General features: G+C 39.8%; 1 protein-coding gene across 1 annotated transcript in view; it reads left to right on the top strand.

Moving 5' to 3' along the window:
- KIF6 (kinesin family member 6) overlaps positions 1-17,738 on the top strand; it is a 417,010-nt gene that overhangs the window by 210,833 nt on the left and 188,439 nt on the right. Inside the window, exons 12-13 of the mRNA XM_045842819.1 lie at positions 479-617; positions 5,181-5,396. Of these exons, the coding sequence (XP_045698775.1) occupies positions 479-617; positions 5,181-5,396 (355 nt within the window). The remainder of the gene's footprint in view (positions 1-478; positions 618-5,180; positions 5,397-17,738) is intronic.

The following is a 17,738-nucleotide window of genomic DNA, read 5'->3' as shown; positions in this document are numbered from 1 at the left end:
ACGTAGTGGGACTATCATTAACCTTTACTTCTGCCTCACTTATAATTTGGCACATTTCTTTAAGATAGTGCACATGTGTTGTGAGTCTGCTATGGGGCAGGCATAGGGAAGGCGAAGTTGAATAAGTAAGTCATGGAGAAGACATACGTAAGGAATAATCACACTACATGCTAAGTGTTATTTTAAAAAGTGGTTTGGGGTTATGGAGAGAGTGAAAGAAATTCAAGAGGAGATAATGTTTGAGCAGGCATTTCCCAGTTTGGAGAAGAAGAGGTCAGATAGTGGAGAGGAGAAGGAGGACAGAGAGAGGACAGTGGAGAGGAAGACGTGCCAAGCAAAGGGACCTGCGTTGCGCAGACAAGGGAGGCAGGAAAGCACATGTATGTCTGACATGTGTGAGCCATTGTGAAAGGTGGAAAGAGTTGAGGAAACAAATTGGAATAGAAGCATTGACACTAGCTCTTATTCCATTTTCCAGAAACTACTGAATGACAAGAAGATTTATGGGAAGAGCACAGTGTCCTCCGAAATCAAAGATCAGGACTGCCAAGAGCCATTACAAGAGGAAGAATATAAAAAGCTACGAGATATTCTACAGCAGAGAGATAATGAAATCAGTATCCTTTCTGAGGCAATAACAAAAAAAAAATCTCCCTCTACTGGGGAGTGGGAGCACTTAGATGTCTTCCCATGGCTACATCACCTCGCTCCCCACCCTGCTTCCAGTTCACATCGCTTCTTTCTGTTTAAAAGTGAAATGTCTCTTCAGGAAACAAAATGTAGCAACTAGTGAAAAATGAAGTTGCTAAAAAAGAAGAAAATTTAGCCAGATATAGTTGCTATAATGTTTCAGATATATATGTGTATATGTGTGTGTGTGGAGAGAGAGAGACTAAAAATCACAGTCTATTGAAAAGTATGGGCCTTTTTACACCATCTTTTAACATTAAATTTTTAAAAATGTTCTTGGACTTCTCTGCAGTGCTCTGTTTTAGTCCTGAGACAGTAAGTTAACTGGTTATCTTTAGCGAGCTGACCGGACACCAGGCTGACCGCAGCCTCACCATGGCCCAGAATTTGTGGCTGTGTGTGGGTGAAACTCAAATGATGGCTGAAAAATGACAAATGGTATTTATCTTATGAAGTGCAGAGATTGATTTAAATGTAACTTTTTATTTAAAAGCCAGATCTACTGCTTTGGATTCCACTCACAAATGTTACCAAATTTGGAAGTGAGTACAGATGAGCATTCGTGATAGAACTCTCCCAGGCTCTAGGAGGTGGTGTATTTCGGGTGCCGAATGTGGTGGCCGCCCATGGGAGTTGCTGCAGTGACCGGCCAGGTGGTTAATTCTAAAGAGCCCTTGGTGGTTGAGTTAGACCTCTGGTCTCCCCCACATGTCTTCAGTATTGTTTCTTATTTTATCTTTCAAGCGTCTTATGAAAGATTTGACATTTTCATTACATTTGCAGATTTAAACATACACAAGAAATTATTTTGGTCTGTTCTTTATGAACAGATATTTGGCTCATTTTTTTAATTACTAAAAGGCATTTTAGCTTTAGTTTTTGTGCAAAATGCATAAAAATAACCTACATGAAGGGAATCCGGTAACAAAAAAGTAAAAAAAAAACAAAAACAAAAAAACAAATATGAGGTAGGCACACTGCCTGATTAACTTCAGTCTCTAATTTTAGTTGAGTACTAGTAGACCCTCTATGTCTGATTCCAATGAATTTTAGCTGCTTTACCATCCAGCAACAATAGGTTCAACTGTGAAGGACACGCCCACACAAGCCCTTGTTTAGGGGAGCTGCCACAGGTGTTGTAAGCTTGCATTCCTTTTCCTCTCTCCTCCCCTCTCCATCCCCAGGATGGTTCCAGCCTAGACCTCAGTCCTGGCCCAGCCCCAGTCTGAGCTCTGTTGCTTTTCCTGGGCCTGATCCTAATTGAGGATCTTTTCCCCTAAATACTCCTACCAACTTCTTAATCCCCTTCTGGGCTTATGAATGTCTGTACATAGAGGAGGGATGAAGTGAGGTCTGACGGGGAGAGAGAGACATACATCATTTCCTTCTTCACTGGCAAATCCAGGTACTGCTGTCCATGGGGGGCTACACTAGATTCTTTCCTGACTGAATAACTCGAGCAGGGCCCCGTCCTTCTGAGACTCATATTCAAAGTGATGGTGTGTAAGAGGCATGGGGCAAACAACACTGAACTTAAAGTTTGCACCCAGATTGACATCCTAGCTCCCTAGGCATTGCTTCACAGCGATTCAATGAAGCAGTTTCCTCCTCTTCAGGAGGAGAAGCACAGACCTGCCCTGGCAACCCCAGAGTGCCGAGCAAAGCCCCTGAGATCATCCCCTGGAAGTACTGTGAGCACTCTGCAGTACTACAGAATGCAGTATGTGACTGTAGACAACTGTAGACAATGGATAAGTCAGAGGAAGGAAAAACAGCAGCTAAGATTTGAATAATTCATCAATGAGTTTATACTTATCAAGGGCTAATGACCAAGAAATGTTCCTGAAATTGCATAGTTTTTCACAGTTGGGTTGGAGGATATATATATATATATATATATATATATATATATATATTTTTGTAGAAGCAAGACCGAACTAAGTAGAGCCAAGAAGGCCAAGACTATGACAGGCAAAATAAGGAAGATATGATGTAACAGGGGAAAAGAAAGTGATAATACTGAAGTAAACAAAAGATTGTAATGCTACCAAAATGAAAGTGGACAACACTGAATATTTGTTCTGGAAAGAGAGTGAAAATGATGTCATTTTAGTGACTTTATCAGTTTGAATGCAGTTCAGACACCCTCTTCCGAAAACATATAACAGAGTGTCACTTAGTACCCCCCTCAGAGCTTGACACAAAGGAAGCCCAGAGTTAAACAGAGTGGGAAGGGGAAGAACACAAGGAAAGATGAGAAAAAGGAAGGCAGCAAAGAAGATAGATTTGTATTGTGATCTTTATAAAATATGAATCAGAACATATAGTTTGTATGATTAAAATGTTCTAGTGGCTTCCCATTAAACTGAGAATACAATTTGGACTCCTCACTCCAAATTCTGAGGCCTTGCATAATCATACTGTTAAACATCCTACAACACAGGAAAGCTACCACAACAAAGAATTGTACAGCCCTAAATATCAGTGGTGCTGAAGCTGAAATTTCCTGTGTTAGAAGAACAAAACAGTCACTGTGACCAAAGTCTATGGGACAAGGGTATGAGAGATGAAGTCAGAATGGTAGGTGGGGGCATGATTACTCAAGGCCTCAGAATTTGGAGTGAGGAGTCTGAATTTCAGGGGACAATGGGAAGGGTTCACGGGAACAAATTTAAAGGACACGTGGACAAAAACTAGGGGGAGGGTGGTAATGGGAGGGAAGTGGGGAGGGTTGGGAGGGTGGGCTGGATTGGGAGTAAAAGGGAGAAAACTGTACTTGAACAATGATTAAAATAAAATAAAATTTAAAAAAAAACCAGTATCTGTGGCCTCTACCTACTACATTTCTGTAACAGCACCTACCCCCATTCCATATGTAATAACCAAAAATACCTCTAGACCTGACCAAATGTCCCCTGGGGGGTAAAATGGCCTCTGCTTGGGAGGGCCTGCCAAGCCCACTGCTTAGGGTTTTAGCCCTGCCCATTTCCTCTGCTCAGGTACTCTTCCTCTGCCTGATTCCTTTTGTCATTCGGATATCAGCATAAATGTCACTCTTAAAAAGGATAGCACCCAATGTACAGTAGCCATTCATTTGCTCTTGATGTTTTAAAATAAGCTACCTGGCACTTTCATGTTCTAACATTTGGTGTGTGTGTGCACATGCATGCACATGTGTGTGACCTGATTTTCTCTTGTAGGAAACTTGCTTCATGAGATGCTGCCTTTTCACCTTTCTATTCCTGATCTGGAATACTGCCTAGCACATAGTACAAGTTCCAGGAGACATCACTGGATGGGTAAATGAAAGCATGTTGCCACCGCAGTGTATGAACCAATCGAAGTGTATGATGCTGCTGTTGATAACCAGGTGGCCACAAAGAGGAGTGGAAGATGTGGGCAGATAGATCCTGTTCTTCTCTGTCGGGCCAATGCCTAGACACCACAGATGGTTTGAACACCTTTGGTGGGTACAAGGTTTTTTTAAGGTAAAGGATAGAGGCTTCACTGGGATTGCAAAGTGAAAACTGATATTCTTCCAGAAATTGAAAAGTTTGAGTCAAAGCTGAGGTGGAAGATGGAAGCCAAACGATTTCCATATTACTTGCCCAAGAATAAGTGTAACTGGTTGCTTCCTCTCTTTTCTGAGTATCAGTCTTCTCTCCTGTACTTTCCTCACATTTTCTCAAACTCCTACATGAACAAAGCCACCTCTAGGGATGGAAAGATCTTGAATTCATTACACTTCAAATGCAGTTAGAGTTCTGACATTCTCAAGGGGGATTATAGTTTTTTGTTGTAGTGACAGCAGAAATCCCTTACAGTTCTAGGCATCCCAAACCCGAAAGAACGGTGAAGGAGAGTAGAATGGAATGATTTTATCACGTATCACCAGTACCCATAGTATATCTAAACGGCCTACAAAAGGTGCATTTTAAAGTGATAATCTAACAAATAATTTACCTGTTTTGAATTCAGCTTTAGACCCAAAATTAGATATTGTAACCAAAGTCTCTTTGAAGGCTTTTGGAAGGTGTTCTAACTAAGATGGGGTGCTCTGGCCACCTGGATTGGCTTGGCCCATCTGCCAGCTGGGCCGGTTCTGCTTCTCTCTCTCCACTCCTGAGCCTCCTGGATTAAACTCTTATTTACTCACTGATATATACATAGCTCCATTGCCTACTGCTACTCAGTGTTCATTTTATTTTTATAAACCTTTCATAAAAATTTTAAGGCTTTATTGGTTTAAACTCAGAATAGTTTAAAGACCTATCTTTTCCTATAATGGCGCCATGTTGAAAGACCAATAGCCTCCTACCCTGTCCATGACTCTGTCTGTGACTCCAGGAAATGGGAGACTTTCTTTAATCAGTTTTTACCATGTGACAAATAGAAAATATTATTGGGAATATATTCATCTCATTTGAAACACTCGTGTTTTGATCATTATAATCTAGCATGAGTCATGAAATCCTTAAGCCAAGTCTCAGATATTCTGGTCAATATGTTAAAGAAGGAAAAGAAGAAAGCTCAGGATGCTCTCCACTTATCTATCATGGATAGAAATGAGTGCAGACATGCACAGAGCTCACCCTTTCCTCCTGGGAACCTGGAAGGTCCAAGGCCATTGCTGTCTTCAACTCCCACACAGGTCCAGGACTCCACCACTTTAGAGCACCGATCCAGCTTACTCCAGAGAAAAACAGGTCAGTGATACTTTTTTATAAGTGTAGATTATATAACCTTAAATAGAAAACATAGACTATCATAAATTATACATCAATATAAAAAATAAAAAATGTAAACAGTTATAATCTTATCATTATAATGATCATTTTTATTATTACTAATATTTATTGAGGCATTGTAGTTGGGGCAGCAGCTACAAAAGACCCCAAGTAAAGTTTATCCATCCTCAAAAAAATTCTAGTATTCCTCATTCTCCATAATGGAATTTATCGTAGCAGTTTTTAGTTTTAAATGTGCAAGAATGTAGGCTCTATCCATTTATTTTTAGAATTTTTACCATAAGTATCAAATAAATTAAATATCAGTTTTCAAAGTTTAAGACTAAACTGAGAAAACAATGTCTGAATTGCCACAGTGTTCAGAGGCAGAAATGGATAGATCCAGGGCAACAGTATAAAAGTTAACTTTTGAGAAAGGAACAAAGACTTTCCTTTGATGTAGGAGGGAAAGAATAAGGACAGATGTTGCACTGCTGATGTGATGACACAGTGCTTATTTCTGAATTCAAATAAACTATCTGCAGCTACATAACTTAAAAATATTATCCCAGCCTGCTGAGAAGGGCAATAAACAAGCAAAACTTAGTCAGACAGTCTCAGAGGGCTGCACCCACTCACAGGCTCCTTCCCCATTTGTAGCTTTAGAGTGTGTCAGTGGCACAGCTACAGGCCCAGGCCAGAGGCCTGGGTGGATTTGTGTGCTTTTTTTTTCCTAGCAGACCAGCCAGGCACAACATGCAGGGATGTGACTGATGTCTTTCTCTTAAAGACGTGGAAGAATCTGAACCATGGGATGTACTAGGACAAAGGGGTGAAAAGCTTCTGATTTGGCAACATGGGTTGAAATTTTCTGTATAAACATTGATTGGGATGGGTGAGTTGACATGCATGATTTTCTAAAAGATAGCTTCAGAGTAATTAGAGAATTGCAGTCATTAAGAAAAGTATGTTTTAGTTAATACAGATGAGATTAAGAAGCTTGGATATAGAGTTTGTGATATTATATCCCTTTATCTCTTATAATTTTCAGGTATGCAGGATTATAATTTGATGTCTGTGTACTTTGCATGCTCCCCACCTGAAGTCCAGTTTCCTTCCATTACCATATATTTGACCCCTCTTTATCTTTTAATTCCAGATCTTCTTGCTTTTAACATTTTTTTAGTAACAGCATAGGATAAACTCAAAATCACAGGAAACCAAAAATGCTGTTTTTACCATTTATCATGGTGGCTGTAGACAGGGGAAAGTGATTATTCCTCTCTGTGATTGTGTTCTGTATGGCATTCTTGTAGTCTATTATGGGTAACAGCTGGTTGGAAAAGTAGAAGCCCCTCTGGATTGCTGGATTCATTAGTTATTAGTTTGTTCATTCAACATCTATTTATTGAGTACATACTTCTAGGTATTGTACTACTACTACTACTTATTATTATTTATTATTATTATTATAGCAGCTAAAGCTTACATAGCCCTTATATAAGGTACTATTCAAAGTTTTCCACTTGAATTTACTAATCTAATCCTTACCCCATAAGTTCTTGTTTATCCCATATTACAAATGAGGATGTACATGGAAAACACAATCTCTGACCTCAGAGCACATACAGACTGACAGAGAATAGAGCCTTGAACAGTTCATTACAAATTACACCTCTGTACTATGGAGGGAGCACATGCCAGGGAACCCTACCTCAAGGTAAGACCAGAAAGATGTAGAAAGGGGCATGGCATGGGGGTGTGACTGGAATGAATATTGCAAGCAGAACAATCACTTACATGGATTTCTGGGCACTTGCGTTACAAAGAAGCATTTTAGGAAGCAAAAAGCCAGGTGTTTGGGGTTTGGGGAGTGAGAGGCTAGGAAGAATAGATTGGCAGAGGACACAAATTTTGCATATCTAGTTAGAGGCCATTATAGTATTGTAGTCCGTGTCAAATGGTGGGGATGTCAAGAGAGAGGTAGGGTATTAGAAGCCTTTAGGAGGTAGAACAAACAGGACTTGGCGACTCAAGGCCATGACAGGGGGTGGGGGATAAGGGTGAGGATTGGCCCCAGGCCTTTGGGTGGCCGGTGAGGCTGTTCATGGAAGTAAAGAACAGGGTCTCCCTGGCCCTGTGACAATTGGCATCATTGGCCATAGAGAACATAGCATTGGCATCTCTGCTAAAATGAAAGGTCACAATGAGTACCCACATTAGAACCCAGGCTCATGACAGAACAAACTCAGTTTACTGGCCTTTTCCAAAGATGCACACCATGTGCCCAAGCAGAAATGGCCTTGGACATCACTGCCCATCCCCTTGCTGTGTGCCAGACCTTCTCTATTCCTATTTTCTCCTGCCCATATCATCTCTCTTCTCATAATTCTTTTTCCCCACAGCATCTCATAATCTCTCTGCTAACTCATAATTTTAGTCAACTTTTAGTAACTCTTTCCCTCCCTTGATATTGTTATCAAGAAAGACTATAGTTTTGTTTAGAGAATGAATTAAGTTTACTTGAATAGAAAATCACTGAAAAAATAATGGAAATTGTTTGTAAAGTCCAAGTACAAATGAAGTAAAAGAGTTTTGGAGAAAAGCCTTACAGTTGGAAGGATTTTTGAATTGTTTCAACTGTCATTGGATATAGTTCTAGCAATAACTTTAAATAGGTGCAGGCTAACAAATGGATTGATAATGATCTAAGCATTTGGAGGAGAGATTGATGGGGGATTGCTTTTATTTTTTTGGCAAAACTACAGATAGGATGAAAATTGCTGTGGAGGAATCAATGCTGCAAAGCAACAGGTAATGGGATAGCTTGTTACAACATTTAAGATCCTAGGACCTGATTAGGCTTTTATTATTGCATTATTTTATATACAAGAAGCTTATATACTCAAATATAAAAAATTAAGAAACATGTTGTTTTGAATGTGTTTCTGCCTTATGTAGGTGTTGTCCTTTTCTATCCACCATCCCTGGGGCTCTCTTTAATGCAGAAAGCAAGTGTATTTGACTGTCTTCTACTCTGCGACTTGTGAAACTGTCTCCACTTTTAGCTGACTCCCCTTCTCCTCTTTAGTCCCCCTTTATGCTGAAAATGACTCCTTTCAAATTTCTCGTGTTGAAAGAACATGAAACCAAATTCATGGTTCACTAGAGAATCCCGCAGAGTCATTGTGCAAGTAGCCCGCCAAAGCAGAGGAAGGTTAAAATAAAGGCTTTGGGGTTTTTGTTGTTGTCTTAGAGGTTAAATGTCTGTTTTGGTTTTATTGAAATAATAGGAGGGACTGTTAAGCTCCGCAGTTTGAAAAGAGTCATAATGTTCTCTTTAAAATAGCAGGAGTTTTATAGTTTGCTTGGGGTTTTTGGGGGGGGTGGGGGGAGATTTTTTAGTTTGTTGTTGTTGTTTTGTTTTTTGTTTCTTTGGATTATTTTTTCTGTTCCAGTTCTCTGACTGTAAGTTCCAAGTAGGTACCTGGAGCCAGTCAGTGTTTCATATCCCCTGACAACCTACCACACCCATTAGCTGCCGGGGATGCTCACAAAACCCACTCATCGAAGGGGACGTCATTGGCATTTCAAAAGGTGAACTGAAAGCCAGAGCCACAGCTCCAGGCTCCTTTCTCTCACTCCATGAGAATGTATTAAATCTCCATGATGTTCATAGAAGGTCCAAGGGTACGTGTTGTGGGGGGTGCCGAGGCAAACAGAGAAATGGCCTCTGACTCCGGGCGCTTAAATTTAAGTAAAGGAGGTTGGCTTTGTATCCAAAGAGCAGAAAATAAAATAATGAGTGCTATAGGCAGAAACTAGAAGAAATGCTATGAGAATTCAAACAAGAAGAGAAGAATTTTAATAAGTAGATTTGGAAAAGCATTACTGAGCAAGTGACAAGGAAGTTAGGTCTCACAGGATTGGTTGAATTGGTTATTCAAAGATGGAGCAAAGAACATTCTAAACATTCCAGGTTTAAAGAATATTATGAACGAATATTATGAATAAGGCAAGGAAAAACATATATAGTTGGCAAGGCTATTTGTTTAGCTGGGGCCTTGGAGAAATACAGGAAGTCAGAAGAAATAAGGCTACAAAAATTAGTGGAAATTGTCAGGATGGTTGCTTCAGGGAATGGAAGTTGAGGGATAGATGGGAACTTCCCCTTTTAACTTTCTATGCTTTCATATTGTTTTAATTTCTTACATTTCTTTATTGAATAAGTAGGGACACATTATGAAAACCCTTGAATACCAGGCCAGGGAATTTTCTTCATTTGGTTGCAAAGAAACCACCAAAGCAGAAAGGGCATGGTGAGAGTTGTGCTCTGTGGAGGTGTTTGTGGAAGAAATCTTTAGGGCATATTGGAGATGAGTAAATGGCTTAGGAAATATCATAATAGTACAAGTTGAGAATGATGGAAACAGAAGAGGCTAGAAGTGTGAAGAGCTGTGCTGGATGGAACCCAGAGCAGTTCTTCATGGCAAAAGGCCGACTCTGTTTCTCTTCCTCGTTCCTGGCTATCTGAGTGCTCCTGGCACTGAGGGTGCAGCCGAGGCACAGGAAGGAGAACAGGAGCTGCTGCTTCTCTGGGACACTGCTTTAAACCTGGAGTCGATTCCTTACGTTTGCCTTGCTGTTGCTCAAAGGATTGCTCTCTAGACCAAAGCTACTATTATAAAGGCATAATATACCCAATCCTTCATGAAGGTGAAAAGTAAAGCTCAAAGAGCACTTGATGGGGGCAAAATTAACCCATAAAACAACCAGAGAAAAAGATGAGAAATTAGACTTTCTAACATCCTTTCCAGTTTGCTTTGTGTTAGGCCTCATCTCTCATGATCAATCTTACCCTCTTTCTTTGGAACTGACCACACTCTTCATCTTTGCATTTTCCCATAAATGTACTTAAAGAGGTAGTCAGTAAATGGATCATTGCCTTCTCTCTGGCACCATGGCCAGTCCCACTTCTGAAGAGCACAGTACTGACCAGTTAATTATCCAAGGTTTGCTCTAAGTGTTACCTCTTTACATCCCTTCTATTTGAAGTGTCTGCAAATTAGATGAAACAAATAAATGATGAGAGAGAGACAGAGAATGAGAGAACAGGCCTCTGTTTTTAAAATCAAGGCTCATACTCATTTCTAAATGTTGTTTTATTTGATAATCTTTGTGATTCCAACAAGGTCTTTAAACCTAAAAAGTAAGCAAACAAAAAGAAGTCAAAGTATTTTCTAAGGGAAAGTGGCATAGCCTCAGATGGGACTCAACTTCTGACACTTAGATTCAGCAGACACCCATGAACACCTATGTGCCCTACCTGTCTCGCATAGAAGTCACCATCAATGAGCATCTCAGAAATTTTTAATGCAGTGAGGGAGATAAGTAAATTGATAAAGCCGTCTTTCAGTATAATGAATGCTCAAGAAAAGGTCCTGAATAGTTGAAGGTTCCTGAAAAACCATAGTCCAGTCAGCCATCCATTCTGTACTTTTGGAGAAAGCAGTATGGTCAGGAAGGGGAACACAGATTCCAAATTTGGGGAGGATTCAAAGAATTAGAGGTATCAAAGAGGCAGAAAGTAGCTTGGTGAAATGGATACCTATTCCCTATGGACATTACAGTTGTGTATTGAAATTGCTGGTTTACATAGATAAAGGGAAACCATGAACTTAGAACCCAAGTGCTCAGTGAAATGACTTAGAAAAAAAGATCTGTTGATGACAGTGAAGAGGAAATGGAAGAGGAAGACTTAGCCAGATAGAATGAGCCTGAAAAGGTAAAAGATTTGCATGTATGTGCTGTTTGCTTGTGTGTTTATTTTCATCAGCATGAACAAGTATTGTTCTAGAATCACAGAAGAAAATAGGTAAGATACAGGCCAACATCCCAGTTTCCCCACCCTGTTGTGGGAGAATCATATTCTGGGATAATGCCATTTTTCTTACCTTATCCTGGAGTTTGGCGTAAAAGGCTGTATTTTTGTATAGTTGTATCCAAAAAGTATATTGGATATTGTCTGCTCAAGCAAATTAATACTTCAAATAAGAGTGATACCCTCAAACCAGAAATTGCTGAGAGTAGGCACTCAGGTCTGGTAGAGTACCCTAACCAAACAATTGTTGAAGACCAACTGCCCAAAGCAACTTACTTGTATATGATAGAACAGAAAAGTTAATGATGGTCCTGGGAATGGGGCTCTATCTTTTGGCCCTAGGATAGAGGATCATCAATACAAACATTGTTGTCAGAACACAGGTAACTTTCATTTTAGCAAACACTGCATTCAAAAATTAATTCTTCAGTTGATTATTTTTAGGCGCAGGTTTTATTTTCACATGTAAAGATATTTTGGGTTCCCTAGGAAGCAGTCTGAGCTACATATATATGAGGAAGGACCCTTGGGACCAACGCCTGTGGAAGTGAGAGCAGGAGCTGGCTGCCAGAGGGAAAGCTGAGCTGTGCTGCAGCCCTGGCAAGAGCTTCAGGGGCTCTGGAACTCAGCGGGTTTTCAGAACCCTCCCCAGTTGAGGCAAGGGGACAGGCCTTTCTACCTTCATGATGTTCAGTCATTGGATATGGGCCTACCTCTGGCAGGAAGCATGGCTGTAAACAGGGCATATTTTTTTTCAGCTAAAAAAACCCTAAAATAGGGTTGACAACTGAAGACTATCTGTTAATGTACTTCCAACAACTGGAGGAATAAGTTTTTCTTTCCTTATTCTTTTTTTTTACCTTAAATTTTATTTCTCTCACTCTCACCATGCACCTCTGTCAATCACCAGTCTGTTCTCTGTATCTATCAGCTTGTTTTTGTTTTTTAAAATCCACATATGAAAGATAGTATATGGTATTTGTCTTCCTCTGTCCGACTTATTTTACTTAGAATAATACCCTTAAGGTCCATTCACATTGTTACAAATGGCAATATTCTATTCTTTTTATGGCTGAGTAATATTCCATTATGACTGTGTATATCACAATTTCTTTACCCATTCATCCATCAGTGGGCACTTAGGTTGTTTCCATGTTTTGACCATTGTAATTTTATTGTAAATAATGCTGCAATGAACATATGGGTGCAGATATCTTTCTGAGTTAGTGTTTTTGTTTTCTTTAGATAAATACCTATAAGTGGAACTGCTAAATCATATGATAGTTCTATTTTCAACTTTTTTTGAGGAACATTTATACCATTTTCCACATTGGCTGTGGCATTTACATTTCTACCATCAGTGCACAAGAGTTCCTTTTTGTTTACATCCTCACTAACACTTCTTATTATCCTCACCAACACCAGAAGTGTTCTTTACATACTCACCAGAAGTTTTGATGAGAATGGAAAGAATAACAGCCATTCTGACAGAAGTGAGGTGATACCTCACTGTGGATTCAATTTGCATTTGTCTGACAATTAGTGATGTTGAACATCTTTTCATATGTCTGTTGTCCATGTGTATGTTTTCTTTGGAAAATGTCCAGATCTTCTGCCCTTTCTTAAATTGGTTTGTTTGTTTTTTTGTTATTGAGTTGTATGAGTAATTTATGTATTTTGGTTATTAGTTTCTCAGATATATGATTTGAAAACATTTTCTTCCATTTAATAGGTTTCCTTTTCATTTCACTGATGGCTTTCTCTGCTGTGCAGAAGCTTTTTTATTTGATGTAGTCCCACTTGTTTATTTTTAATTTTGTTGTCTTTGCTTTTGGTGTCAGATTCAACAAACCACTGCCAAGACCTATGTCTTGGAGCTTACTGCTTATCTTTTCTTCTAGGAGTTTCTTGATTTCAGGTCATATGTTCAAGTGTTTAAATTCATTTTGAGTTAGTTTTTATGTATGGTGTAAAACAGTAGTTGAGATTTATTTATTTTGATGTGACTTGCTCAGTGTTTCCAACACCATTTTATTGAAAGACCACCCTTCCCCGCATTGTATATTAGTGGCTTCTTTACTATAAAGTAATTGACCGTCTATGCATGGATTTATTTCTGGCCTCTCAGTTCTGTTCTATTCTATATTAGATCTATATATTTAATTTCAGTGCCAATGTCATACTTTTTTAAATATAGTTTTTTTAAACATGAGCATTGCTATTTTATTTTTTTTTAAGGTTTTATTTATTTATTTTTAGAGAGTGAAAGGAGGGAGAAAGAGAGAGAGAGAGAAACATCAATGTGCGGTTGCTGGGGGTCGTGGCCTGCAACCCAGGTATGTGGCCTGACTGGGAATTGAACCTGAGACACTTAAATATAGTTTGAAATCAAGAAGTAGAATGCTTTCAGATTTGTCCCTTTTTCTCAAGACTTCTTTGACTATTTGGGTTTTTTCTTTTGACTCCATAAAAATTTTAGGATTATTTTATTTCTTTGAAAAATGCCATTGGAATTTTGATAGGGATTACATTGAATGTAAGATTGCTTTGGGTAGTATGGTAGTATAACAACATTGATTCTTCTAGTACGTGAAATATCTTTTCATTTACTTGTGTCTTTTTCTTTTTTTAAAAGATTTATTTATTTATTTATTTTTACAGAGGGAAGGGAGGGAGAAAGAGAGAGAGAGAGAGAGAGAGAAACATCAATGTGCAGTTGCTGGGGGCCATGGCCTGCAACCCAGGCATGTGCCCTGACTGGGAATCAAACCTGCGATACTTTGGTTCACAACCCAAGCTCAACCCACTGAGCTACGCCAGCCAGATATTTGTGTCTTTTTCCATTTCTTTCATTAATGTAGAAATATATAGACTTTTACCACCTTGGTTAAATTTATTCCTCCTTATGTTATTCTTGAAGTACTTGATTCTTGAAGGGGTATCTAGATGGCATACCCCCCACAACATCCAAAATACCAATGTAGTCCTAATTTAACTGAATTATTTAGCTTTATTGCCCATAATGTAATTCTATAGTAAAATGACTCATAAAGCTGAATAAATAAAGGAATTGTATAATCACTACTTTTAGCATTATTTTCATGACAAAATATATTCTGCATTCCTGCTTGAGATGCCAAAAACACATGCCCTCTCACTATGGCAGCAGAGAAAGCAGAGAAACAGCAGGCCCTCTCTTTCTCTCTCTCATACACACAAACACGGATACATGTGCATACATGGACACATGCCCATACACATGCAGAGTCTTGTCCAGACTTGGGCAATGAGATATTATTCTTTCACCAATTATATGTTTAACCTCTAGAACATGTGAAGCACTGTGCCATTCTAGATGAGATAGAGAATGTAAACATTCTATAACAAGGCTCTGGGAAACATGAAGCTCTATCGTTAGCTACAAAAGCAGTGGCTACTATTAATTCATTTAATAAACATTGTGCTAAGTGTTGTAAATTAAAAGGTGGATGAGATCCAGTACCTGTAGAGGGTTTACAGTCTGGAAGAAGATCCATGATGAACATGCAGAGAGGGTGTCACAAGACATGGAAGAGGAATGGTCAACTTTCCCTGGGTAGGTTTAGGAAAACCTGAATGGAAGAGGTGGTACTTAAACAAAACCTTCAAAGCACAATCACATCTATGGTTGGCAGAATGAATAGAAGAGGGAAGAAAAGGACAGAGCACTGTGGCCTAGGAAACATCTCAAACAAAAGCATGGACTTGTAGAACACGTGGTGTTTGTGAGATTTCACGCATTTGGTTTGGATGGATTGTAGGGCTTGTGTGGATACAATGGTGTTTAGCAAGAAATAAGGCTGAAGGGACATCAGCTCATGAAAAGCTTAAAAGCCATGCTTTCAAATTTAGAACTTTATTTTCTTGGTAGTGGGGAGCCATTATGGCTTTGTAACTGGAGAGTAACATGGTCAGATTTCTGTTAAAGTAAGATCACTGAGAGTAACATGCTGATAGATCAGAAACTGGAAGGAAGGTAAGCAGGATTTTGTCATAGCACTCTAGGTAAGAAATTATCAGAGCCTGAATCAAACCAGCCACAGTAGGGATTGAGAAGAGAAGAAAAACTTGAGGGTACACATAGGAAGGAGAACTGGTTTGCAGCTGATTAGAATGGAGGTGAGATGAACCATCTAGAATGATTCCCAGCTGTCTGAGTGGATATGGTGCCATTTACCATGGTAGTGAATATGTAAAGAGGAACAGGTTTGGAGGGAGAGTTTATTGGTTTAATTATAGATATGTTGAGAATGAGTATGAGAGGATAACATCTAAGCTAATAAATATATAGCTTTAGTGCTCAAGGCAAGAAGTTAATTAGATATGGGACATGGACTTACAGCCATGAGAGTGGATAAGGTGGCTGAAAAAGGTAGGTAACAAGGATAAAGATGGAAAAAAAGGGCCAATGGGTGAACACTTAGGATCCCCAATATTAATGAGTAGCCTGAAGCAGAAGGACCAGTAGAAAGAAGAAGAATAGGACAGGCAAGAGAGAAAGTTGAGAGAGGGTGACATCTCAGAAACCAGGCTAGAGATTGAGTTTCAAGGGGATGGGTGTGGTTAACAGTATTGAATGTTGCAAAAATAGTCAAGTTAGATGAGGACTACAAAGTCTATTGGATTTGGATGGTAAGTGATCACTGACCTTTACCCAAGCAACTTCAAAGAGTGTGGAGGCAGAGAGCTCACTGTACCAGGTTGAAGAGTAGGAGTAAGGAAATGAGCCAGGAATGGTAACACAGATCATTGGAAGTTAAGGAATTTTGAGGGTAGGCTTGTTAAGTGGAGTTTCTCTGTGGATGTTGAAATCATTCAGGATATTGGCAGGAAATAGATTGGAAAAGAAAACTGTTAGCCAGGAAGGAGCCCAAGTCTACTGGCAATAGCTGAGAAGTCAGGGGAGGTTGTTCACTCATTGGACGAGCATATAACAAGTATCCTTAAATTTCAGCATCAGAGAGCATGGGTAGTGGGACTAAATGGCACAAATCTCAAAGGACAAAGATTTTTGGCCTTGACGTTAAAAAGTAGTGATTTTGAAATGGTATTGGTGAGTCAGAAGGCAACTGTTTCTGGCCCTTCTGGTGTTCACATCATAGCAGAATGAACATCCTCCACTTGAGAGGGCTCCAGAAGAGGCAGTTTGTCCTTGAGGGGAAGTCAGATTTCTGTGAGAAGAAAGAGCTGCAGGGGGTGTTCCCTGGAAATCTTGAGCATGTGGCAGGGTTTAATAAGCAATGCAATGCAGGGTCCAGAGAGTAGAACAGGACAGGTTCTGCGGGAGGCCAGCAGTGCTGGAGGAGTGGGTGGGATGAGACCAAGGTAAGGCAAGGAGGTCAAGAATAATATGTGAGGTGACAGTTGCCTGGTGGCACTTGTGTTTGTGGGTAGGAAAGATGACAAATAAAAGTCCTGGTGAGATTGATTATTCTGGGGCTGTGGCCTGGTAAGTGTAGCAGACTCCCTCTCTTACTGCTTTTTACATGGGATTCTTCTGAGGATTCCCTTTGAAGTGCACTCACCCTGGAATGTAGCTGGGGGAGAGCAGCCTCTGGAGTGCTGCTCTCCCAGTGAAATCACAGGGCCATGTGGTGTTAGGGTGAATGTATAGCATGGAAATGTTTGGAAGGGCTTTGGAGGATCTCTCTGTTAGCATTCTTCCCACATCATGTGAGGCATTGGTGTATGACCCCACCTGCTCTGCTGTTGATGAGTCCTAGTGGATTCCAGCAGCAGCAGCAGCAGCTCCTTGAGGACTGGGGGCACCGATCTGGGGGCTGTTCTTGCATCAGCAGCAGTAATTTTGTGGCTTTGTAGAAATGAGTCATTCCTAAGCCTGATATTTATAAATTTAGTATTGTATTTCCTAAATTGCAAGCCCCTAAGTATGTCTTCGCTGTTCGGTGGCCTCCTCAGAGCCCCCTCTGGAGGTAACACAGAGACACTAAAGCAGGAGAAATAGAATTGAATCACGTAGATTCTTTTTTCTGGTCTGTTTTATTTGGGTCAAGCACGGAGCTGAGAATCCTTAAAGCTCCTATCTGACAATTTTAGCTGTTACTTCCCACAGCCATAATATAATCAGACTTCACCCTGCAATGAGAGGCAATAATTGCAGTAGCTGCATCATTTGCCTTCACCCTGGAGTGTGAGAATTCCATCAGAACTGCCTTGTTCAAATATGATTTTCTGGGATTTATACCAACAAAGATGAAAATGGTTTCTGTCAGTGTGTTCAGTAGGAAATGTATTTTGGGAACATGATAGACGAACCCTGACTTTCATTGTAGCAGAAGACATGATCTTTGTAAAACATCTATCAACTGCTCTGACAACGCAAGCCAGAATTTCCCACTGTGCTCCCACTACAGTTAGGCTTAGCTGGTCTTCATGTTTAT

The sequence above is a fragment of the Phyllostomus hastatus genome, unplaced genomic scaffold (genome assembly GCF_019186645.2).
Source record: "Phyllostomus hastatus isolate PE091 unplaced genomic scaffold, TTU_PhHast_1.1 phas_contig_40, whole genome shotgun sequence".
Lineage (NCBI taxonomy): Eukaryota > Metazoa > Chordata > Mammalia > Chiroptera > Phyllostomidae > Phyllostomus > Phyllostomus hastatus.
Note: the sequence above shows the minus strand (reverse complement) of the source record. Positions and strands in the feature narration are given on the sequence as shown.